Source organism: Pseudophryne corroboree (genome assembly GCF_028390025.1).
Source record: "Pseudophryne corroboree isolate aPseCor3 chromosome 3 unlocalized genomic scaffold, aPseCor3.hap2 SUPER_3_unloc_32, whole genome shotgun sequence".
NCBI lineage: Eukaryota > Metazoa > Chordata > Amphibia > Anura > Myobatrachidae > Pseudophryne > Pseudophryne corroboree.
Genome location: NW_026967522.1, coordinates 519,156 through 543,774, shown reverse-complemented (window position 1 = coordinate 543,774; position 24,619 = coordinate 519,156). Strand labels below are relative to the sequence as shown.

At 48.3% G+C, this 24,619-nt stretch overlaps 1 protein-coding gene across 1 annotated transcript in view; it reads left to right on the top strand.

Moving 5' to 3' along the window:
- Window positions 1-23,932, top strand: part of LOC134984041 (uncharacterized) — a 198,076-nt gene extending 174,144 nt beyond the window's left edge. The window contains exons 12-13 of the mRNA XM_063949682.1: window positions 179-368; window positions 21,859-23,932. Of these exons, the coding sequence (XP_063805752.1) occupies window positions 179-368; window positions 21,859-23,849 (2,181 nt within the window). The 3' untranslated portion in view covers window positions 23,850-23,932. The remainder of the gene's footprint in view (window positions 1-178; window positions 369-21,858) is intronic.
- The last annotated feature ends 687 nt before the right edge of the window (window positions 23,933-24,619 follow it).

Below are 24,619 nucleotides of genomic sequence, written 5' to 3'. Positions count from 1 at the left end.
ATTTTTGTGTTTTTAGGTAGAACGTCTGTCTGATATTAAAACAGAATATATAGAGGGAGAAGAAGAGACGTATGTGAGTGATATAAAGGCAGAAGATACAAAGGGAGAAGAAGAGACGTATGTGACTGATATAAAGACTGAAGATATAGAGGGAGAAGAAGAGACATATATGACTGATATAAAGGCAGAAGATATAGAGGGAGAAGAAGAGACGTATGTGACTGATATGAAGACAGAAGATATAGAGGGAGAAGTAGAGACGTATGTCACTGATATAAAGGCAGAAGATATAGAGGGAGAAGAAGACACGTATGTGAGGGGTGATCAGCAGTGTAAGGAGGAGGAGATCCCTACAGATATCAGCACAGGTGAGTAATAAACACATATTCTCCTTACTCAGTGACTACAGCAATCTGACACCCTCCTCTGTCAGTACAAACTAATGAATGTGTATTTTTCCAGTGGGGGAGTCGGGAGCCATCAGCACTGTGACCTGACTGTTCCGTAAGAGGGCCCTCGCCACCTCGAGTCCCGCCTCCAGTCACAGAATGGATGTTTAGGTGACACAGTACCTGGCCAGATAGGGGATTCCCACTTACCGTCAGTAATCGCATGTTACCGACTATGATGCCACCACCAGACTCCTACCCTGCCGTGGTGCCTGGAACCACGGTTCTGCTCTGTATGCGTCGACACATTGTCTTACCACACCTGTGTGGTGCTGACTATTCCACACTTGTCGCTTGTCTAGACCTCTGCACGGTAGCTGGCGGAAGGCGGAGTTTGGGGACACTGAGTGTACCCCGGACAGCCGGAAAACTGAGCTAGGTTTCGCCTAGCTCTGCAGGTCGCAAGATGAAGCGGTCATCTTGAGGCAGAAGATGTTTATTTGCCCAAAATAGTCTTAAAAAAGACTCTGCAATACTGCAGATGTTTACAGCAGAACGCAAATGGTATAACACACTCTGGAGGCTTGCAGGCCTCCTTTTTATGTCCATGTTCCACACAGTACCACAGGGGGTAACCAATCACTATTTACTCATGAGCTGTGCAAACCTTGGCCACATGCACAGCTTCCATTGTCCTCTATGGACAGTGGGGAGTTGTCACTCTTCTTTGACCGTCCCATCCTGGAGGGTTGGGATCCACGCTGGTGATGATCAGTCTGGGCTGGGGGAAAGTTTTCCTGCTGAAACTTACTTCCAGGAATCTGCCCGGGATCTAGCTCACCAGCTGCTTCCTGAATTCGGGCTCCAGAGATGGGCAGCCTAGATCCTCTGTCAGAGTTTTCTGTTCACCGAGGGTGATCTCTATGGAGCTCAAGAAAACCAGTCAGCTTGTTGGGAAGCTGAGCTTTTCCTCTCTAACCCCATGATACTTTTATGTGGGAGGCTAGAGAGGAAGGGATTACATTTTTGGGGAAAAGGTCTGGAGGAATCCATCAGCCTGCACAGTAATGGATTCCCCCCTCCTGGGACACACCACCAAGTAAGTGCATTTCACTTAAAATACAAATCAAATAAATTATACACACTGTTGCCTATATATACACTGAGCCAGTGCCCTGCACAGGCTCCACTTACCCAGGCACTGCAGTGCCTCACCATACTATATATATTAAATACATTTCAATACATTATTAGGTTTGTTTGTACTGTGCCCAGCGCTCAGCTGCCCTAGCTCTGCAGCCTGACTGCTAGGCCTCTCCCCAGGGGTCGGCAGGGTGCACTGAGTGGGGGGCTGGCTGTAGCAGGGGCTAACTGTTACCTGCCCCGCTGCTGCCCCCCACCACCACCCAGTGTGGCCAAAATCTGTTGCCTCGCCGCAGCCCCCAGATCTGAGGCTGCGGCGCACCCCCCTATCTGATAGCCCGGCATCTCGGGACGCTCCTCCCGGCCACCGCGGCTCTGTGCCTTTAGCTCCCATAACTCAGTGCATATCGCTCTATGTGCCCCCCGCCGCTAGGGAGACAGCTAGCCCGGTCCCCTGTGAGTGGCGCACCCATGGCGTCAGTGTCTGCTCCCTCCTGGAGCCCGGCAGCCCATGACGCTCATCCTGGCCCCCGCGGCCCTGTACCTGTGCAATGTTGAGGCGCAGGGAGCCCAGCTCCTGGACCTCAGCACCTGTCTCCTCCCGCCGCACAGGGAGCCGGCTAGCCTGGTCCCCCATCTGTGGCGCAATCTGGTCATCTGTGGCTCCTTTCTCCGGCGCATACACCGGGAGTCGGAGGTCCTGGTCTCCCAGCTGCGGCGCCTTGCAGCACTCTCTCCTCTGGCGCTGGTGTGTGTACGCGCCGGGGGTTTACCATTTCGCTGCCACTGGAGAGGATCCGGGCCGCAGCAGCGCGCCATCGATGATGATTTTTTTACATTTCAATACCTGGTGCCTAGCATCAGTGCATTTTAAAAGTGGCGCCAAGCGCCTATTGTCCTGTAAATGGCGCCGGACACTTAGTGTTAACCTCTTCAGTGCCATGGCTGCTATTAACCATGTGGCCGCCAGGGTCTCCGGCAGCAAGCACCAATTATACTCCTGCTCTCCCCCTCACATCATGTCACAGTTTCCAGCCCAGAGATCTGACCAGTCTCCTCCCCACACTATCTGGTGTATCTCATACATCAGGAGCCATCAGCCCCTATTATACTCCTGCTCTCCCCCTCACATCATGTCACTGTGTGTTACCAGCCCTGAGATCTGACCAGTCTCCTCCCCACACTCTCTGTTTTATCTCATACATCAGGAGCCATCAGCCCCTATTATACTCCTGTTCTCCACTCACATCATGTCACTGTGTGTTACCAGCCCAGAGATCTGACCAGTCTCCTCCCAACACTCTCTGGTGTATCTCATACATCAGGAGCCATCAGCCCCTATTATACTCCTGCTCTCCTCGTCACATCATGTCACTGTGTGTTACCAGCCCAGAGATCTGACCAGTCTCCTCCCCACACTCTCTGGTGTATCTCATACATCAGGAGCCATCAGCCCCTATTATACTCCTGTTCTCCACTCACATCATGTCACTGTGTGTTACCAGCCCAGAGATCTGACCAGTCTCCTCCCAACACTCACTAGTGTATCTCATACATCAGGAGCCATCAGCCCCTATTATACTCCTGCTCTCCCCCTCACATCATGTCACTGTGTTACCAGCCCAGAGATCTGACCAGTCTCCTCCCAACACTCTCTGGTGTATCTCATACATCAGGAGCCATCAGCCCCTATTATACTCCTGCTCACCTCCTCACATCATGTCACTGTGTTACCAGCCCAGAGATCTGACCAGTCTCCTCTCCACACTCTCTGGTGTATCTCGTACATCAGGAGACATCAGCCCCTATTATACTCCTGCTCTCCCCTCACATCATGTCACTTTCACCAGCAGCCATACTGTGTGCTAGCAGTACCTCAGCCTATGGTATTAGATGCCCTGAGTGTCTCTATTCGCACACGCCGGTCTATACATAAACCATATAGACCGGCGTGTGCTAATAGATATATTAATATATCTATAATATATAAGCCAGTTTAGTAAAATGTGCCCTCAGGAGAGGATGCCACTCTGGAGCTCCAGAGGATTTTTTCTTCAGTTTATTTTAAACTTTGTTATTGTCGGTATACTGTTGCCCATACAGCATAACAGTAGACCTGCACTGAGGGAGTTGGGGGGGGGGGGGGGGGGGGTTACCGGTCTCTTCAGGCATCAGAGCCGCTTCCCCGCTGCAGGTTCACCGTCCTGAGAGGTTGTTGGTACCGCAGGGCACTCCGCCTTACCAAACGCAATCTCAGCATGCCGCACACACCTAGCAATGCCGGGAGGTGAGACGAGTGGTGAGTACAAACCAGAGGACCCCCAAGGGGTCCTCCCGGCTCTTGGTGCGGCACGATTACAGGGGACGCTCCACGGAGGAATCCGCTATAGTTTCCTGTGTACACTGGCAGCGGTGGTAGAAACAGGCATTCATGTTACGTTTTACACCTGTTAGAAGACATTGCCAGTATAAATATATGCTTATCTATGGCGCAATTATAGGGGGCGGAGCTACCTAAAGCGGGTGCAGCAGCGTTTTGGCGCCTTCCTCTGCTTGCAGCTGCAGCAGCAAGGACAGACGGGTCTTCCAGACACTCGGGACACACAGGAAACTGGTACAGGGGTGTAAATAAGGGGGAGAGCCGCTATTATACACACTATAGTGTCCTAAAAAGGACAAGACTCCAGTGTTATACTGAGTCTGACAGGTTTGGGTGTGCTGTTCCTCTCTCTGTGTCTCCTTCTCACATACAGTAAGGGCAGGCTTGCTATATATACACGTGTGTGTACTGTAAACATGGTAAAACACCAATTATGCAGTGTATGTCACACCAGATTCTCCCTCTGCGGATGGTTCCCTCTCATGTGAACAATGCAGCCAATCCTTCCAAGTTAGTGAGGAGGCTGGGGAAGGGGGGGAGGGTCAGGAGCATCCTGGCTCAGTGCCATAAAAACCATGATGGCAGCCATGTCATCCCAGCTCACTGCTAATAATCAAAAGACACAACAACTGCAGCAGGCTGTAGCAGACCTAGCTGGAAGGGCAGATGATAAACAGCCCCCCCTCCCTAGTTCAGGGCCACATAAGCGTGGGCTGCCTGATTTACCGAGGTACAGGAGGAATGGGATCCTATTACAGAGGATTAACCACCTGCACAGAGTATCAAGCCCCTCATACTTGCTATCAGGGATGTGATAAAAGTCCCTTTGGAAGACGCTGCAGTACAGCAGTCGTTTTTCTTAGTACAGAAAAAAAGTGTCCCTTTCCCTGATTCCAATGCTGGGTACACACTGGCAGATATATTGGCCAATCAGTTGGTTGTCCAATATATCTTTTGCTGATCTGCAGGTGTGTACAAGCAATATGTCTGTGAAAGACACAGCAGCTGCAATATATCTGCAGATATATTAGTGCATCTTTCAGTGTGTATGAACAATCCCCATCTGCATATATAGCTGCAGATCGATTGGACAGCAGATATATCTGCCAGTGTGTACCCAGCTTAAGGAACTAGATGACATGTTTAAGTTAACCTGGAAAAATCCTGATAAAAAATACCAGGTGACAAATCGGTTTCTGCACACTTTCCCATTTACTCCAGAAGGCAGGAAACACTGGGGAGAGCCCCCGGCAGCAGACGTATCAGTCTCTCGCCTATCAAAGAAAGTGCTATTACCAGTCCCTGGCTCCTCTGCATTAAAGGACCCTGGGGATAGGAAAATAGAGACTACATTAAAGTCTATTTACACAGCGGCTGGTGTATCACAAAGACCTGTGATAGCGGGTTGCTGGATGACACATGCCATTCATACATGGGCGGCCCAAATTCAAGAAAGCCTTGTGGGAGATACGTCCCTGGTGACTCTCATAAAGCACATTCAGGACACTGCACGCCTCCTGTGTGACTCTCTCAAGGGGAAAGGCGCTATTAACGCTAGGTCTACTGCTATGGCAGTGTCTGTGCGCAGAACTTTGTGGCTGCGTCAGTGGATAGCGGACGCAGATTCCAAGCGCAGAGTGTGGAGTATCTTCCTTTCTCAGGGGAGTGGCTATTTGGAGTTGAGTTGGATACATGGATTTCAAAGGTTACTGCAGGTAAATCCACGTTTCTCCCCTCTGGGGCCCAGCTGGCTAGGCGTTCCTACCCAAGGAGGTCTACCCAGTCCTTTCGGACTGCCAGGTTCAGATCAAGAGCCGGAGGCACCTGAAATGCGGCGAGAGGCACCAGAGACAAGATAAGAAAACCGCCACCACAGGTTCTCGGGAACAAAGCACCAGTTCAGCTTCCACTAGGGCCTTGGCATGATGGTGCTCCCCCACCCCGAGGGAATCTCAAGGTGGTATCTCGGCTGCGTGGTCCCGATCGGTGGAGATTGGCAATAGAACTTGGGCTGGGAGGACAGCTGACTGTGTAGGAAGTAGACGAGAAGGTTGAATGTAGTTCTTCCTCATGAGGTGGAGGCCTAGTGGGTGTTAGAGTTGGCTGGAGGGCATAAAAAGAATGAGAACTCTGTAGATGGATAACTGTTTTTAATGAAGAAACTGTACACCGATACTTGAGGAATTGAAAGACACGGAATAATGAACTGAAGTCTATGATTAAACGAGTTGAGAAATGGAGCTGAAGATCACCAGTATTGCGGAACTGAAAGACTGTGGTTTGTGGTTGGTAGACAAGGCTGAAGGAGACTGGGTTTTTCAAGAACTGAAAGTCTGTGGCTTGTGACTGGTAGACGAGGCTGAGAAACTGACTTTGAAGAAATGAAGACTATGGCTTGGGCTTGCGAGACGCTCGCAGGAACCAGTGTTTACCACCAGAAGCCCCTTAACGACCGGGATCCCCGTGAGCGCCTCCATGAGTGGCGACGGGATAAGTGACAGGACTGCAGCAGTGATAGGTCATGGACAGATAATAGCAACCGAAACTGGGGAACCAGGAGCAGCCTGGGAGCATAGAGCTGGAGCACCTTTCACAGGAAAGTAACTTGAAGCACTGGCATTCTCTCTCCCTGAGCCAGCCTCCCTTTTATAAGGGAAGACTACACTGGATTGGCTGGATACAGAGTGTGGATTTCATTGGCAGATCTCAGGTCTCCAACATGGCCACCCCCAGCACTGGGGACATTCTCAGCTGCAGCACTTTAGCTAACCCAGCTCCGGCCCCGACTTCCTGAGACTGAGTCACTGATACAGGGCTCTGCTGCAGCAACTACCCACCGCAGCACCCGGCCCCCGACCTCCGGAAGCCACACATGCGCCCAAGGACCCACTGAAAGCAGCTCCCCGCTGCCGCAACTAAAGTAAGCCCAGTCCCAAGTCATTGTTCCAGTGCCACTACAACAACAGGGAAAGGGTTACTACTCCATCCTGTTTGTGGTACCAAAACCAGACTGTTCAGTAAAACCCATTTTGAAACTAAAATTGCTGAATCCTTTAAGGAAAGGTTTTCAAGTTCAAGATGGAATCCTTGTGAGCAGTGATTGCGGGTCTGGAAGAACGGGAGTTCATGGTCTTGCTGGATATAAAGGATGATCATCTCCATATCCCGATTTGGCCACCCCATCAGGCCTACCTGCGGTTTTTTCCTAAAATCCTTTTTCATTAAGGTTTTTTAAATATTTTATTCATCATATATTGTTACTCCATATAGATGTTATATTGATTTTATTAAGTATTAAATATGTTGTTTGATATACTTATCTCATCTATGACCCACTAGCGCTATTTATTTTTATTACCTAACTGCGGTTTGCCCTGCTGAACGATCCCAACCAGTTCCAGGCGCTACCCTTCGGCCTGGCCACAGCTCCAAGGGTCTTCACAAAGGTGATGGCAGAGATAATGTTCCAGCTCCGAGTCCAGGGGATCAATATTGTCCCTTACCTAGGCGAGCTTTTGATAAAGGTGAGATCCAGGGAGTTTCTATTGCTCAATATAGGCCGCACTATTCAGCTTCTGTCACATCATAGGTGGATCCTCAATTTACAGAAGTCCCTACTTCTGAGGAACATTCCCAGGAACAGGAGCCTACTCAGTGGCTGTTTCTGGATACAGTGGCTCAGAGAGTGTTCCTCCCAGAGGACAAGGCAAGGACGCTCCAGGATGTGGTCCGAGTGGTTTTACGACCAGGCGCTCTAGTACAGAAGGTTCCATGCCAGAACATTTCAATTGGATCTCCTGAGGTAGTGGTCTGTTTCACATCTTCAGATGCACCGGATCATACATTACCGTTCAAAAGTTTGTGGTCACTTAGAAATTTCCTTTTTTTTTTTAAATTTAAATTTTATTTTTTTGAAGGAAAAGCACTGTTTTTTTCAATGAAGGTAACATTAAATTTAATCAGAAATACTCTATACATTGTTAATGTGGTAAATGACTATATTAGCTGCAAACGTCTGGTTTTTAATGGAATATCTACAGAGTTGTATAGAGGCCCATTTCCAGCAACCATCTCTCCAGTGTTCTAATGGTACATTGTGTTTTCTAATCGCGGTAGAAGACTAATGGATGTTTAGAAAATCCTTTAAAACCCTTGTGCAATCATGTTAGCACAGCTGAAAACGGGTTTGCTCGTTAGAGAAGCTATAACACTGGCCTTCCTTTAAGCTAGTTGAGTATCTGGAACATCACATTTGTGGGTTTGATAATACTCTCAAAATAGCAAGAAAAAGACAACTTTCATGTGAAACTCGACAGTCTATTATTGTTCTTAGAAATGAAGACTACTTCTATGCAAGAAATTGCCAAGAAACTGAACATTTCCTACAACGGTCTGTACTACTCCCTTCTGTTAGGTTCCTGGTGCTCAGAACAAGGGAGATATTGCGTAGTGAGTCCTGAGCACCAGAACGTGACGTTGAAATAAGGTGTGGTGTGGAAATAGCCCCTAGCACCCTACATCCGTTGTTTTACCCGTGTGGTCAGTTCACACCTGAGTGACTATGGTTTCTTGGGCCCACGGCAGCCGCGTTTGAAGGGCGGATTATGTCTGCCCAACTCCGATGCCCCCAGGTCTTAGTGTGAGACAAGGCGTGAACCGAGACAGGATAATAACAAGGGGACCTCTAACTAAAACAACAGAAAGCTAGGGGCTACTAACTACCCTAAAACTAAATATATGTGCGGCACGCCGCCAAAGGAAAAGAACAACAAAGGAAATGTTCTCCACACGACGACACAATACTTTTGCGTACTGGCGGTGACAGCATAAGCAGAACCCTCTGCAAAACACCAGTAACTAAATTTCTCTGACGTCCTAAGTGGATGCTGGGAACTCTGTAAGGACCATGGGGAATAGCGGCTCTGCAGGAGACTGGGCACAAAAGTAAAGCTTTAGAACTAGCTGGTGTGCACTGGCTCCTCCCCCTATGACCCTCCTCCAAGCCTCAGTTAGATTTTTGTGCCCGAACGAGAAGGGTGCACACTAGGTGGCTCTCCTGAGCTGCTTAGTGAAAAGTTTAGTTTTTAGGTTTTTTATTTTCAGTGAGACCTGCTGGCAACAGGCTCACTGCATCGAGGGACTAAGGGGAGAAGAAGCGAACTCACCTGCGTGCAGAGTGGATTGGGCTTCTTAGGCTACTGGACACCATTAGCTCCAGAGGGATCGAACACAGGCCCAGCCATGGAGTCCGGTCCCAGAGCCGCGCCGCCGGCCCCCTTACAGAGCCAGAAGCAAGAAGAGGTCCGGAAAATCGGCGGCAGAAGACATCCTGTCTTCACCAAGGTAGCGCACAGCACTGCAGCTGTGCGCCATTGCTCCTCAGCACACTTCACACTTCGGTCACTGAGGGTGCAGGGCGCTAGGGGGGGGCGCCCTGAGCAGCAATAAAAACACCTTGGCTGGCGAAAATACATCACATATAGCCCCCAGGGCTATATGGATGAATTTTAACCCCTGCCAGATTCCTCATAAAAGCGGGAGAAAAGGCAGCCGAGAAGGGGGCGGAGCCTATCTCCTCAGCACACAGGCGCCATTTTCCCTCACAGCTCCGCTGGAAGGACGTCTCCCTGACTCTCCCCTGCAGTCCTGCACTACAGAAACAGGGTAAAAAAGAGAGGGGGGCACTAATTGGCGATATTTGAACATATAGCAGCTATATAAGGGAAAAACACTTATATAAGGTTATCACTGTATATTAATATAGCGCTCTGGTGTGTGCTGGCATACTCTCCCTCTGTCTCCCCAAAGGGCTAGTGGGGTCCTGTCCTCTGTCAGAGCATTCCCTGTGTGTGTGCTGTGTGTCGGTACGGTGTGTCGACATGTATGAGGAGGAAAATGATGTGGAGGCGGGGCAATTGCCTATAATAGAGATGTCACCTCCTAGAGAGTCGACACCTGAGTGGATGAGATGCTGGAAGGAATTACGTGACAGTGTCAGTTCTTTACAAAAGACAGTTGACGACATGAGACAGCCGGCTACTCAGCTTGTGCCTGTCCAGGCGTCTCAAAAGCCATCAGGGGCTCTAAAACGCCCATTACCTCAGATGGTAGATACAGACGTCGACACGGATACTGACTCCAGTGTCGACGGTGAAGAGACGAATGTGACTTCCAGTAGGGCCACACGTTATGATTGAGGCAATGAAAAATGTTTTACATATTTCTGATAATACCACTAAAAGGGGTATTATGTTCGGTGAGAAAAAACTACCTATAGTTTTTCCCGAATCTGAGGAATTAAATGAAGTGTGTGATGAAGCGTGGGTTTCCCCCGATAAAAAACGGATAATTTCTAAAAAATTATTGGCATCATATCCTTTCCCGCCAGAGGTTAGGGTACGTTGGGAAACACCCCCTAGGGTGGATAAAGCGCTCACACGCTTATCAAAACAGGTGGCTCTACCCTCTCCTGAGACGGCCGCCCTTAAGGATCCTGCTGATAGAAAGCAGGAGGGTATCCTAAAATGTATTTACACACATACGGGTGTTATACTGCGACCAGCGATTGCCTCAGCCTGGATGTGCAGTGCTGGGGTAGCGTGGTCGGATTCCCTGACTGAAAATATTGACACCCTAGACAGGGACAGTATTTTACCGACTATAGAATATTTAAAAGATGCATTTCTATATATGCGTGATGCACAGCGGGATATTTGCCGACTGGCATCAAGAATTAGTGCGCTGTCCATTTCTGCCAGAAGAGGGTTATGGACACGACAGTGGTCAGGTGATGCAGATTCCAAACGACATATGGAAGTGCTGCCTTATAAAGGGGAGGAGTTATTTGGGGTAGGTCTTTCAGACTCTGTGGCCACGGCAACGGCTGGAAAATCCAAATTTTTACCCCAGGTCGCCTCTCAAAATAAGAAGACGCCGTATTATCAGGCGCAGTCCTTTCGTTCCAATAAAGGAAAGCGAGCGAAAGGCTCCTCATTTCTGCCCCGGGGCATAGGGAGGGGAAAAAGACTGCAGCAAGCAGCCAGTTCCCAGGATCAGAAGCCCTCTTCCGCTTCTGTATCAATGAGAAGACCCTTTTCTCCTCTGCTTCTGGTACAAGAGGATTAGGCCTTTTAACTGCCCTGCATACATTTGTTACGGCTTGTGCGGGCGGCGTTAACCTGATGAGAACGTGTTCCATCGTCTTTGAGAATCCTGCAGCCTTTGATTGTTGCGTGCGGGAGTCCGCCATCTCATTGGAGATTTTATCTGCAAGGTTATTTTTCCATGACCTAGCCGGAGCACTGCTCTCAGGTGGAATGTCCTTGTCTAAGCAGGAATCGCACACCTCGGAGCTGCCATCCGCATGCTCATTCCGTTACATGCAAACATAAAAGGTCTTGGATGTCTTGGTTGGTGTTTTAGACATGTTGACTAAACCCCTTACCAGACCGTGTCGCAGCGCTTTCACCCTTTAAACTAGGAAGAGAAAGACTGTGATATATGACGGAAGCAAAAGGTATTGAGTTGCCTGGCTGGAAATATCTCTATATTGTAGAGAAGAAAATATAAATAAAAAATAAATTAAAAATATTTAATTTCTTTTGTCTTTACACCAGCCGACTTGCAACCGCCTCACACCCAACTGTACGTCAGCTACGGTGTTAGAGTTGGCTTCACTTGCTTCTACGTATTTTCTGTAGGCTCTTTGTAATAGAGTTCCTTTGAAAAGACCTCATAATCCCATTATATTCTTCAGGAGATTCTCATATAACATTTCACCAGCAGGGTGCGCTGTGTTACTATTAATCTATAATAGGGGTAGGTGCACTCCATGCTTGCATGATTTTTAAGATGGCCGACAATTAAAAATTTTGGACACTTTATTTAGAAGGGGGATCTTCCACTGGTGAGCCCCCCTGCTTACACTCTATGGCCGTGTCTTCACGCGGCTGAGGAATTCTCCTCAGCTTCGTGCTCGCTGTAGCGTCTCCTCCCCGCCTCCGGCGGCTGAGGTTAAGTGCTCCACAGCGCTGTAATACAAATCTCCCGCTGGCCGTCGCGCGCCGGGACCGCTCTCACAGCTCCCGTAGCGGCGTCTTTCTCTGCTGGCAGGGAAGACTTAAAGTGCGCTATCTACTGTGCGCTCCCCGCTGGCCTCCCCCACATGCGACTGAAGGATCTCAACCGCGCGGCACTATGTTTTAGACGGCATGCACCGGGAACGCTCTCCTCCTCCTCTCCCCGGGCCCCGTAGCGGCACCTGCTGACAGGGGATCCCGCCCCACACTGACCGCTGTCCGGCGCGCCTGCAATAAAACAACCAGTACTCACAGTTGTATGTTGAGAGAGATGCAGACCCCTTTAGAAGGAATCCTTGTCTCTCAATCCTGAACCTTGTCCTCCTTTTATTAGGGGGACGCAGCTTTCACTTCTGGTAAAGCCTGCACCCCCTTTCATTTAGGTGGGATAGGGCATTTACCATCTTGTCTTTTAAGACCTGCACCCTCCCTTTAGTTAGGAGGGATTGGGCCAGTCATAAAGGATTAAAAATAAATAAATACATAAACAAAACTTCATGGAGCAGGAGCTCTCTTCAGTGCCTGTTACCACCTCGGCACAATTTTCTAAACTGAGGGAGGAGGGATGTGAAGGGGGAGGAACCGGCTGTGCAGGCAATGCTAATTTTAGATTGTACCACACCTCCGGTTGCAAGCTTCACACCCCTATTGTATAGGACTCCAGTGTCCCCTAGTGGATGAAAGAGAAATTTATTTTTCTTTTTTACCCTGTGCTTGCTTGGCGACACCAGGAAAGGAAGAAATCTCTGGCTCATAACATTCTTCAAAACATATAGGTCGAGCAATCAGATGCTTCTTCCGTCTCCTACCAGAGTGCCCCGGCATATAAGAAACCTTATCAGTTTCGGAATCTGAGAGCAGACCATAGATTGGTTGCATTCCCCTAGGTACCGAAACTTTAGAAGATGACAGAAAAGCACATCCTGTAGTCAAAGCAATGGGCTGAGACTCTTTCTGAACCCCACCCGGGGCAGTGACTTTCTGAACCCCACCCGGGGCAGTGACTTTCTGAACCCCACCCGGGGCAGTGACTTTCTGAACCCCACCCGGGGCAGTGACTTTCTGAACCCCACCCGGGGCAGTGGCCTTCGGGAACCCCGCTGGGGCAGTGGCCTTCGGGAACCCCGCTGGGGCAGTGGCCTTCGGGAACCCCGCTGGGGCAGTGGCCTTCGGGAACCCCGCTGGGGCAGTGGCCTTCGGGAACCCCGCTGGGGCAGTGGCCTTCGGGAACCCCGCTGGGGCAGTGGCCTTCGGGAACCCCGCTGCTGTCAGCACCTCGGATTCTTTTACTGGGACCGGGCCGTCGGTTCCAGTAAAAACTTCTCTCGGGACTATGACTTCCGGGACTTTTGCTGAAGCTATAACCTTCAGAACCTCCACTAACGCTATGCCTCTTAAGTGCTTTCCTGGGGAAGCGACCTCTAGACCCTTCTTAGGGGCTGCGTCTCTCGAGACCCCACTTGGGGATATTACTTCAAAGATCCCTTCTGGAGTTTTGCTTCTCGAGTTCCCTTCTGGAACTATATGGTTTTAGATACCCTTTCTGGGGTTGCTCTTTTCAAGTCCTTACCTGGGGTAACAGCTTCTGAGACCCCTTCTGGTATTGACACCTGAGCTATAATATTCGATGTCCCTCTATAACCTAGAGCACCCGGTACTCTGGGCACCGGTCACGGCTCCAGGACTCTGGGCACCGGTCACGGCTCCAGGACTCTGGGCACCGGGCACGGCTCCAGGACTCTGGGCACCGGGCACGGCTCCAGGACTCTGGGCACCGGGCACGGCTCCAGGACTCTGGGCACCGGGCACGGCTCCAGGACTCTGGGCACCGGGCACGGCTCCAGGACTCTGGGCACCGGGCACGACTCTGGGCACCGGGCACGGCTCCACTCTGGGCACCGGGCACGGCTCCAGGACTCTGGGCACCGGGCACGGCTCCAGGACTCTGGGCACCGGGCACGACTCTGGGCACCGGGCACGGCTCCAGGACTCTGGGCACCGGGCACGGCTCCAGGACTCTGGGCACCGGGCACGGCTCCAGGACTCTGGGCATTGGGCACGGCTCCAGGACTCTGGGCATTGGGCACGGCTCCAGGACTCTGGGCATTGGGCACGGCTCCAGGACTCTGGGCATCGGGCCCGGCTCCAGGGGTTTGCAACTCTGCTTCCACAGGAAAATCAAGAGAGGAGAGGAACATTCTCCTTTGGTTCCTGAATCTATAATGGGGCTCCCTAGCCCAAAAACCCCAATTATAGGACAGAGAGCTTTTTAGTGTGGGTTGTGTGACAAGCACCTCTGCCACAGTTGACAGGAGTAGGTCATGTATCCTGACTCAACTTGGCCAGAGGGCATGACTTGTCGCCACACTTTGGCTTGCTCAACTCACAGGTCTGCAAATAGTGGCCTAAACCCCCACAATATAGGCATAAATCTAAGATTCTGCGATGCAGACGCTCCTATTCTGAGAGCCTGGGCCGCTGAAAACTTTTAAACCTTTTCTCTTTAACTAAACCTGATGATTCACTTGTCACCATACTGTGAGCAAGAGTCTCTTTATAGGATGAACTCTCAACAACTTCTGGCAAAGTAAGCAAAATTTTGGTCAGATGGTTTTGCAGTTGCCTTAAGGATTGCTGCAAAACTTCCAGCCGCTCAGGTTTCAAAGCACTGAAAGCAGAGTTCAGGGCTGAGAGAGATGCTTGCAGGGCTTGCATAGTAGGCATAGGAGGATTTCAAAAAAGACAAGACTAGACACGATTGTTGTTAGACACGATTGTTGTTAGACACGATTGTTGTTAGACACGACAAGACTAGACTTTTAAACTAGACAAGACTGGATTTTTAAACAGCGGACTGGATTCTGCACACTGAGTTTTAGACAGGGCTGGATTCTAGACTAGCCTGGGCCGTGGAAAACTTTTAAACCTTTTCTCTTTAATTAAACCTGAGGATTCACTTGTCACCATACTGTGAGCAAGAGTCTCTTTATAGGATGAACTCTCAACAACTTCTGGCAAAATAAGCAAAAATTTGGTCAGAAGGTTTGCAGTTGCCTTAAGGATTGCTGCAAAACTTCCAGCCACTCAGGTTTCAAAGCACTGAAAGCAGAGTTCAGGGCTGAGAGATGCTTGCAGGGCTTGCATAGGAGGATTTCAAACTAGACAAGACAAGATTGTAAGACAAGATTAGACTGGACTTTTAAACAAGACAAGACTGGGCTGGATTTTTAAACACCGGACTGGATTCTGCACACTGAGTTTTAGACAGGACTGGATTCTAAACACCGGACTGGATTCTGCACAGAGTTTTAGACAGGACTGGATTCTAAACACCGGACTGGATTCTGCACAGAGTTTTAGACAGGACTGGATTCTAAACACCGGACTGGATTCTGCACACTGAGTTTTAGACAGGACTGGATTTTTGACAAGACTGGATTCTAGACTAGACACTGGACTGGGCCAAAAAAAGTTTTTGTTTTTTTTTCTTTTTTGTGGTATGGCTGGTGATAATGTTAGGTTCCTGGTGCTCAGAACAAGGGAGATGTTGCGTAGTGAGTCCTGAGCACCAGAACGTGACGTTGAAATAAGGTGTGGTGTGGAAATAGCCACTAGCACCCTACCTCCGTTGTTTTACCCTTGTGGTCAGTTCACGCCTGAGTAACTATGGGTTCTTGGGCCCATGGCAGCCGCATTTGAAGGGCGAATTATGTCTGCCCAACTCCGATGCCCCCAGGTCTTGGTGTGAAACAAGGCGTGAATAGAGACAGGATAATAAAAAGCGGACCTCTAACTAAAACAGAAAGCTAGGGGCTACTAACTACCCTAAAACTAAATATATGTGCGGCACGCCGCCAAAGGAAAAGAACAACAAAGGAAATGTTGTCCACACGACGACACAATACTTTTGCATACCGGCGGTGACAGCATAAGCAGAACCCTCTGCAAAACACCAGTAACTAAATATAACTAAAGAATACTGCGGCCTAGGCCGACGGATGCAGCAAAGCCGCTACTCACGGAACCGGTACAAATACTGGCAAACGGACAGGAACCCCCAATGTAGCCGACACAGACTCTCAGAACTGGAGAACAGGCAGAGTCCCAAACGACAGACTGGTGGACAACAAGAAGCCAGATATTCGACCAGGCACAGACAAAGCCACAGGACTTCTGGACAGGAATGCTTCATGGCAGGACACGGAATCAGACACAGGAACTGACACTCAGGAACTGACACTGGAAGCAGCTAGACAGACACTGCTAGACAGGAGCTCAGGAACTGGCAGGGACTAGCTCAGAACTCTGGAACCCTGGAAATATCACCAGCGTCTGTGAATTGCACTGAGCCAAAATATAACAGAGTCTTAATTAATTATGTCGTGCAGCTGCCCTGCTGCACAACTGAGAGGTGCAATCAACAGACAGGTGAGGCTGAACACATGGGAACGAGCTGCAATTACACAGACTCACCACTGGCAGCAAACAAGAATCTTCTTAAACCAGAGCAACGGGAAATCCTGGCCTGCAAGACAACTATAAACATAAAATACGGAAAACAGGAATGAACCACTACCTGTGGTTCATAACCCCTTCAGAGAACAGCACAAACAGGCTCTAACCAGAGCAGAAGGAGAAGTGGGAGGCCCTGGTGCACAACTGAGCAAGAAGACAAGTACATTAGAGTCTCTAGTTTGAGAAATAGATGCCTCACAGGTCCTCAACTGGCAGCTTCATTAAATGGTACCCGCAAAACGCCAGTGTCAACGTCTACAGTGAAGAGGCGACTCCGGGATGCTGGCCTTCTAGGCAGAGTGGCAAAGAAAACGCCAATAAAAGGAAAAGATTCATATGGGCCAAATAACACAGACATTGGACAGAGGATGATTGGAGAAAAGTGTTATGGACAGATGAATCGAAGTTTGAGGTGTTTGGATCACACAGAAGAACATTTGTGAGACTCGGAACAAGTGAAAAGATGCTGGAAGAGTGCCTGACGTCATCTGTCAAGCATGGTGGAGGTAATGTGATGGTCTGGAGCTGCTTTGGTGCTGGTAAAGTGGGAGATTTGTACAAGGTAAAAGGGATTTCCTCCTACAACAGGACAATGACCCAAAGCACACCTCCAAATTATACAAGACCTATTTATGGAAGAAGCCGGCAGCTGGTATTCTGTCTGTAACGGAGTGGCCAGCGCAGTCACCAGATCTCAACCCCACTGAGCTGTTGTGGGAGCAGCTTGAGCGTATGGTACGCAAGAAGTGCCCATCAAGCCAATCCAACTTGTGGGAGGAGCTTCAGGAAGCGTAGGGTGAAATTTCTTCAGATACCTCAACAAATGAACAGCTAGAATGCCAAAGGTCTGCAATGCTGTAATTGCTGCAGAGGGAGCATTCTTTGACGAACGCAAAGTCTGAAGGAGAAAATTATTATTTCAAATAAAAATCATTATTTCTAACCTTGGCAATGTCCTGACTATATGTTCTATTCATTGTGCAACTAATTTGATAAATAGCTGAGTTTTCATGGAAAACACGAAATTGTCTTGGTGGCCCCAAACTTTTGAACGGTGGTGTATACTGGCGCTAGGTGACATCTTTAAAATGTATGGACCTCTCCGGCGACCGCGGCAGTGAGGGAACCCCCCCCCGGTGTGCCGGGGAAGAGCGGAACCACTGCAGCCAGGAGATCCGCTCCTGTGGCAGCGCTGTGTGTGCCGTTGTGAGCGGAGCACTACAGAGGTGGCAAGCCACGGCAGCCGGTACGAGCGCCCCAAGCTGCAGGAGCGTGCGCCACTCACGGGGGATCGTAGGGCGCTGGGGTCTGGGAGCTATGCTCCCGGCACCTCAGCACTCCAGGGAGTGATCGCGATGATCCCAAAAAAAAGTGGGTCCCAGGGACCCTTCACTTTTCAAAATTGGGGTCCTACCTGTGCTGTTCTGGGTTCCATCGGAATTAAGGTTCTTATTAATGATTTAAATATAAAAACTCAGCCTTGATTTGGACACTACAAAAGTGCTGTGAGGGGGGAGGGAGGGGGGGGGGGGTGACAGTGCTGCTGGGCTGTGTAGCTATACCGGACACTCTGCACCAGAGATGGAACTAGACAATTTGTCAGAAAGTGCATTGGTGCTCCCCCTCCCATATTGTAAAGCAAAGTCAGTGTGCGCCCATCAAAAATGTAGGGGCATCGCTTTGTGGAGAAGGGGCGTGGCCACATCATAGTACCAATTCACATTGCACCACTGCGTTCCAACGGCGGGGGACCCAGACAGGCAGGGTGGTGGATACGATCATCGGGGGGAGGGGGGGGCGGTGGTGGAGATCACAGGTGCGGCAGGTAAGCACCAGTAGGTGTGCTTAAATAGAGCACACAAGTGAGCTTGGTTTTGGCACTTTATACAGGCATTTTTTGCACAAGGCACTATGGCACTTTTGATGACTGTTCCCCTGATGATGGATTAAGTCCGAAAACAGCTGTTCGGGAGGTCTATTGTGTTTCCCTGTGCTTGCTAACGATGAGTATATGCTGAGCCATGTATCTTTATTCACACATATGGAGTAAATACTGCATTTTGACTAGACTACAGTGTGCTGGTCCTGTCTATACTAGTGACTTTGTTGCGGGATGGACATGTGATGCTATATATATATATATATATATATATATATATATATATATATAGTAAATAAATGAGTCTGCGGCACTCAAGGTCTTATCAAAAAGCTGATTGTTATTGAAACATCAAACATCCCTGTTTTGATGTTTCAATAACAATCAGCTTTTTGATAAGACCTTGAGTGCCGCAGACTCCTTTATTTACTATTGATTTCCACACTGGAGGCAACGGGGCTAAATCTGGACTACAAACAGAGTGCCGGGCTTATCTTTCAACATATATATATATATATATATATGTCCAAACGTGGAAAAAAAGGCACTCCAGAGGCACATGAAATAAGCAAACTTGTATTGAAAGTGTGACGTTTCGGGGATAACCCCTTCCTCAAGATATATGGTTATGTCTTGAGGAAGGGGTTATCCCCGAAACGTCACACTTTCAATACAAGTTTGCTTATTTCATGTGCCTCTGGAGTGCCTTTTTTTCCACGTTTGGACCTATATGCATTTATTTGGATTACGGCACCGGGGCAAGCTGCTTAATAGACGAGTGAGTGCCGGCTGATTTGTACCTCTATATATATATCTATATCTCTAATCTCTAAGCACTTGGTTGTGTGTTCCAGGAGGGGTGAATCCATAACTGTGTAGGCCAGGCATGTCCAAACTGCTGCCCTCCAGCTGTTGAGAAACTACACATCCCAGCATGCCCTGAAACAGCTTTAGAATTCTCTGACAGCAAAACTGTGTCAGGGCATGCTGGGATATGTAGTTTCACAGCAGCTGGAGGGCAGCAGTTTGGACATGCCTGGTGTAGGCTGTTGGATTCCCCCAGTACTTTCCCCCCAAAATGGAATGCCTTCCTCTCTAGCCTCCCACATGGAAGTATCATGGGGAGAAAGAGGAGCAGCTCAGCTTTAAAACAAGCTGAGTGGTTTTCTGGAGCTCCATAGTGATCACCGTCGGTGGGCAGGAAACCCTGACCGGGGTTCTAGGCTGCCCATCTCTGGAGCCCAATTTTAGGCTGGAGATGGTGAGCTGGGTACCCGGGCAGATTCCTGGAAGTAGTTTAGATGGGAAAACTTCCCCCAGCCTAGACTGAGCGTCACCAGGGCGGATACTAACCCTCCAGGATGGGACGGTCAAAGGAGAGTGACTACTCCCCACCGTCCATAGAGGACAATGGTAGCTGTGCATGTGGCCAAGGCATGCACATCACATGGATAAACAATGGTTGAGAATAGCATGGTGGACTTACCCCCTGTGGTATGTATATTAGAGTAAGATAAAAAGAGGAGGCCTATGAGCATCCAAAGGTATTATACCATTTTCACTCTGCTGTAAACATCTTGCTGTATTCTTGTTGCCCCTAGCAGTAGGGAAGTCTTTTTTAAGACTGGGTGAATAAACATCTGCCTCAAGACGACAGCTTCATCTTGTGATCTGCAGAGCTATACCAAACATAGTTCTGTTTTCTGGCTGTCCAGGGTGCACTCAGCGTCTCCAAGCTCTGCCTCCCGCCAGCTACCGTGCAGAGTCCTAGTCCAGCCACTAGTGATTCGTCAACACCACACAGGTGTGGTTAGCGTGTCGATGCATACAGAGCAGTACCATGGTTCCTGACTCCATGGCAACAAGGAGTCTAGTGGTAACAGTGTAGTACCCGCCCACTGCGCAGTGGGTGGTGTCAGTAGTAGGCGGTTACCGACAGTAAGTGGGAATCCCCTAATTGGCCAGATCCCCTGTGACCTAAACATCCATTCTGTGACTGGGGCGGGACGCGAGGTAGGGCGAGGGTTTTCATAGAGAACCATCCGGTCACAGAAATTGCTAGCATAGCGGTGGGATAATCCTAGGTGGCTTTTCGGTCACCTGATTGGAGAAGCCAAGTTAATAGAGGAGTAACTGCAGCGCAGGAGAAAGCACAAGATGGTGGATTTCAGCGGAATGTCTAAGGACGATCTGTAGATCGTGTATCAGGAGAAGGGTGTGGATATCCCTTTCAACGCATCCAGAAGCATCATGAGGGCGGCACTTGTGAGCTTGGAGATGTCCCTCTGGGCGGAGGTAGAGTGCTAAGGGCGTTGGCATTGAAGATGGTGGCCTACCAGTAGACATTCGTACAGAACCGGTGAGCTCCACAAGCCCCACCCTCTCTCCTAGCAGCAGCTATGTTTCATACCTAGCAGGGCCAGAGGTCCAACAGCTCCGGGGTAGGGGGTTCGACACGGATATCTTAGCAGATCGGCTAGTGGAATTTGGAGAAAGAGCAACGGAGCAAGAGTGCTTGATCATCACCTCACTTTCCAATACACTGCCGGGCTCCGGTGACTGTGCGCAGCCCGTTCTGCCCCCAGCAGTAGCGGAAGAGCCAGTGCTCCCACCTGAGGCAAAAGCGCCTCCAAGTCAGGTCTCCGGAGCGTGCAGGAAAGACTGGGCACACGTAGTCCCAGAATACAGCCCGTGGCTTCAGCTGCGTCACTAGGCTGCAGCAGTGAACGGTGCCCAGACTGAGCGGAGTGAGCGGCTTTAGGGCAGGAGGAGTGGGGGACTTAATAGATTGGGTCTTGGTCCCAGCGGTGGCTGAGAGCTTTTAGGTAGGGTAGATAAGAAGCCACTTAGTGAGGAGAGCTCCAGAAAGCACGTCTGGATAGTCCACGCCCCTCTTATTTATTATATTATATAATAACCGGGGTGACAGGTGTGGTACATCCCTGCAAAGGCAGATCCAATCTCTTTCTCATCAGACTCTGCTGTCTTCCCTGCACTCTCACTCAGATGTTCACTGCTGCCAATAGCACACATATGAGAAGCAGAAGTATGGCGGCAGCTGTATAGATTCTGATATGTTATTATCTATATCATACCGTACACACATCTTCCTTATTACTATTGAGAGTAGAGGTACAGTAAGACACTGATGATGGGGGTGTAACAATGGATTATAACCTAGCAGATGATGATTGCAGTGTATTATATGGTGTATTGCATGTAAAATACCTTGTTCCACACCTACTCTGCTGTAGCAATATACCTTATATAAGGGTGAGTAACACATGTACAGGTTTACCAATGCTTCCAGGAGTAACGTTAGGAGACATTATTATAAAGCCTTCATTAAATGTTATGTTTTAATACACACATTTACTATTAAGTGTCCCAAAATGTAATTTTCTCCTATTGTTTACAAGATTAATATTGTTACAGAAAATGTCACATTCCCATAATGTATTTTATTTCCAGCAGATGGACCCACAAGCAGGAATATCTCAGAAGGACATCTAATGTTATCCCCGGATTGTGACATAAAAGATAATGACAGCAGACAGGATTCTCCAGGAGATAATCCCATTACCCCAATTATACATCCAGCTCTATCAGCTGATCCCTCTGATCCTGGGAAATGTTCTCCTGATCACTCTGATATTGGTGCATCTGTTACAGCTCTGAGAGTAGATACAGTGTTTCCCTGTTCTATAGATGCCAAATGTTTTACACAGAACACAAAGCTTATTACCCATCTGGCAGCTAAGGCAGGTGAGAAGCCACTGATATGTTCTGAGTGTGGGAAATGTTTTACCTGCAAATCACAACTTGTTTCACATCAGTGCAGTCACAAAGGTCAGAAGCCATTTCCATGTTCTGAGTGTGGGAAATGTTTTACAGAGAAATCACATCTTGTTACACATCAGAGACGTCACACAGGTGAGAACCTATTACCATGTTCTGAGTGTGGGAAATGTTTTACACTGAAATCACATCTTGTTACACATCAGCGAAGTCACACAGGTGAGACTCCATTTCCATGTTCTGAGTGTGGGAAATGTTTTACATACAAATCACTTCTTGTAATACATAAGAGAATACATACAGGTGAGAAACCATATTCCTGTTCTGAGTGTGGGAAATGTTTTACATACAAATCAACTCTTGATGCACATAAGAGAAGTCACACAGGTATATCACCATTTCCATGTTCTGAGTGTGGGAAATATTTTGCACAGAAATCACAACTTGCTAGACATCAAAGAATTCACACAGGTGAGAGGCCATTTCCATGTTCTGACTGTGGAAAATGTTTTGCACAGAAATCACATCTTTTTGCACATCAGCAAAGTCACACAGCTGAGAAGCCATTTCCATGTCATGAGTGTGGGAAATGTTTTACACACAAATCAGATCTGGTTAGTCATAACAAAAGTCACACAGGTGAGAAGGCATTTTCTTGCTCTGAGTGTGGGAAATGTTTTGCCCGGAAATCAGAACTTGTTAGACATCAGCGAAGTCACACAGGTGAGAAGCCATTTTCTTGCTCGGAGTGTGGGAAATGTTTTGCCCAGAAATCAAATCTTGTTATACATCAGCGAAGTCACACAGGTGAGAGGCCATTTCCATGTCCTGAGTGTGGGAAATGTTTTGCACACAAATCAGATCTTGTTAGTCATAACCGAAGTCACACGGGTGAGAATCCAATTTCTTGCACTGAGTGTGGGAAATGTTTTACACGGAAATCACAACTTGTTAAACATCAGAGAAGTCACACAGGTGAGAAGCCATTTGCATGTTCTGAGTGTGGGAAATGTTTTACAGAGAAATCACATCTTGTTACACATCAGAGACGTCACACAGGTGAGAACCTATTACCATGTTCTGAGTGTGGGAAATGTTTTACACTGAAATCACATCTTGTTACACATCAGCGAAATCACACTGGTGAAAAGCCATTTCCATGTTCTGAGTGCGGGAAATGTTTCACCCGGAAATCACAACTTGTTAAACATCAGCGAAGTCACACAGGTGAGACTCCATTTCCATGTTCTGAGTGTGGGAAATGTTTTACATACAAATCACTTCTTGTAATACATAAGAGAATACATACAGGTGAGAAACCATATTCCTGTTCTGAGTGTGGGAAATGTTTTACATACAAATCAACTCTTGATGCACATAAGAGAAGTCACACAGGTATATCACCATTTCCATGTTCTGAGTGTGGGAAATATTTTGCACAGAAATCACAACTTGCTAGACATCAAAGAATTCACACAGGTGAGAGGCCATTTCCATGTTCTGACTGTGGAAAATGTTTTGCACAGAAATCACATCTTTTTGCACATCAGCAAAGTCACACAGCTGAGAAGCCATTTCCATGTCATGAGTGTGGGAAATGTTTTACACACAAATCAGATCTGGTTAGTCATAACAAAAGTCACACAGGTGAGAAGAGATCTGGTTAGTCATAACAAAAGTCACACAGGTGAGAAGGCATTTTCTTGCACTGAGTGTGGGAAATGTTTTACACGGAAATCACAACTTGTTAAACATCAGAGAAGTCACACAGGTGAGAAGCCATTTGCATGTTCTGAGTGTGAGAAATGTTTTGCACACAAATCAGATCTTGTTATACATCACAGAAGTCACACAGGTGAGAAGCCATTTTTTTGCTCTGAGTGTGGGAAATGTTTTACACAGAAATCACATCTTGTTAGACATCAGCAAAGTCACACAGGTGAGAATCCATTTCCATGCTCTGAGTGTGGGAAAGGTTTTGCACACAAATCAGCTCTTGTTATACATCACAGAAGTCACACAGGTGAGAAGCCATTTCCATGTTCTGAGTGTGGGAAATGTTTTGCAGACAACTCAGCTCTTGTTATACATCACAGAAATCACACAGGTGAGAAGCCATTTCAATGTTCTGAGTGTGGGAAATGTTTTACACAGAAATCACAACTTGTTACACACCAGAGAAGACACACAGGTGAGAAGCCATTTTAATCTTCTGGAGTATACTTATCATTGCCATGTGTTGTTCTTCAAGGTTCTTATCATCTCCTATACTTTTTGCAATACACATGTTACCACAGTGTGAAATAATCAGGTGTCATGCCCTCATCTACCACTGCTATGCAGATGACCTGTCTTTTGCTCTGGGTACTGAGAACCCAGCACCAATCCTAAATGTCTAGCTGAGCTCCAGGTGTGGGTGATGCCAGTTCGCTGTGAC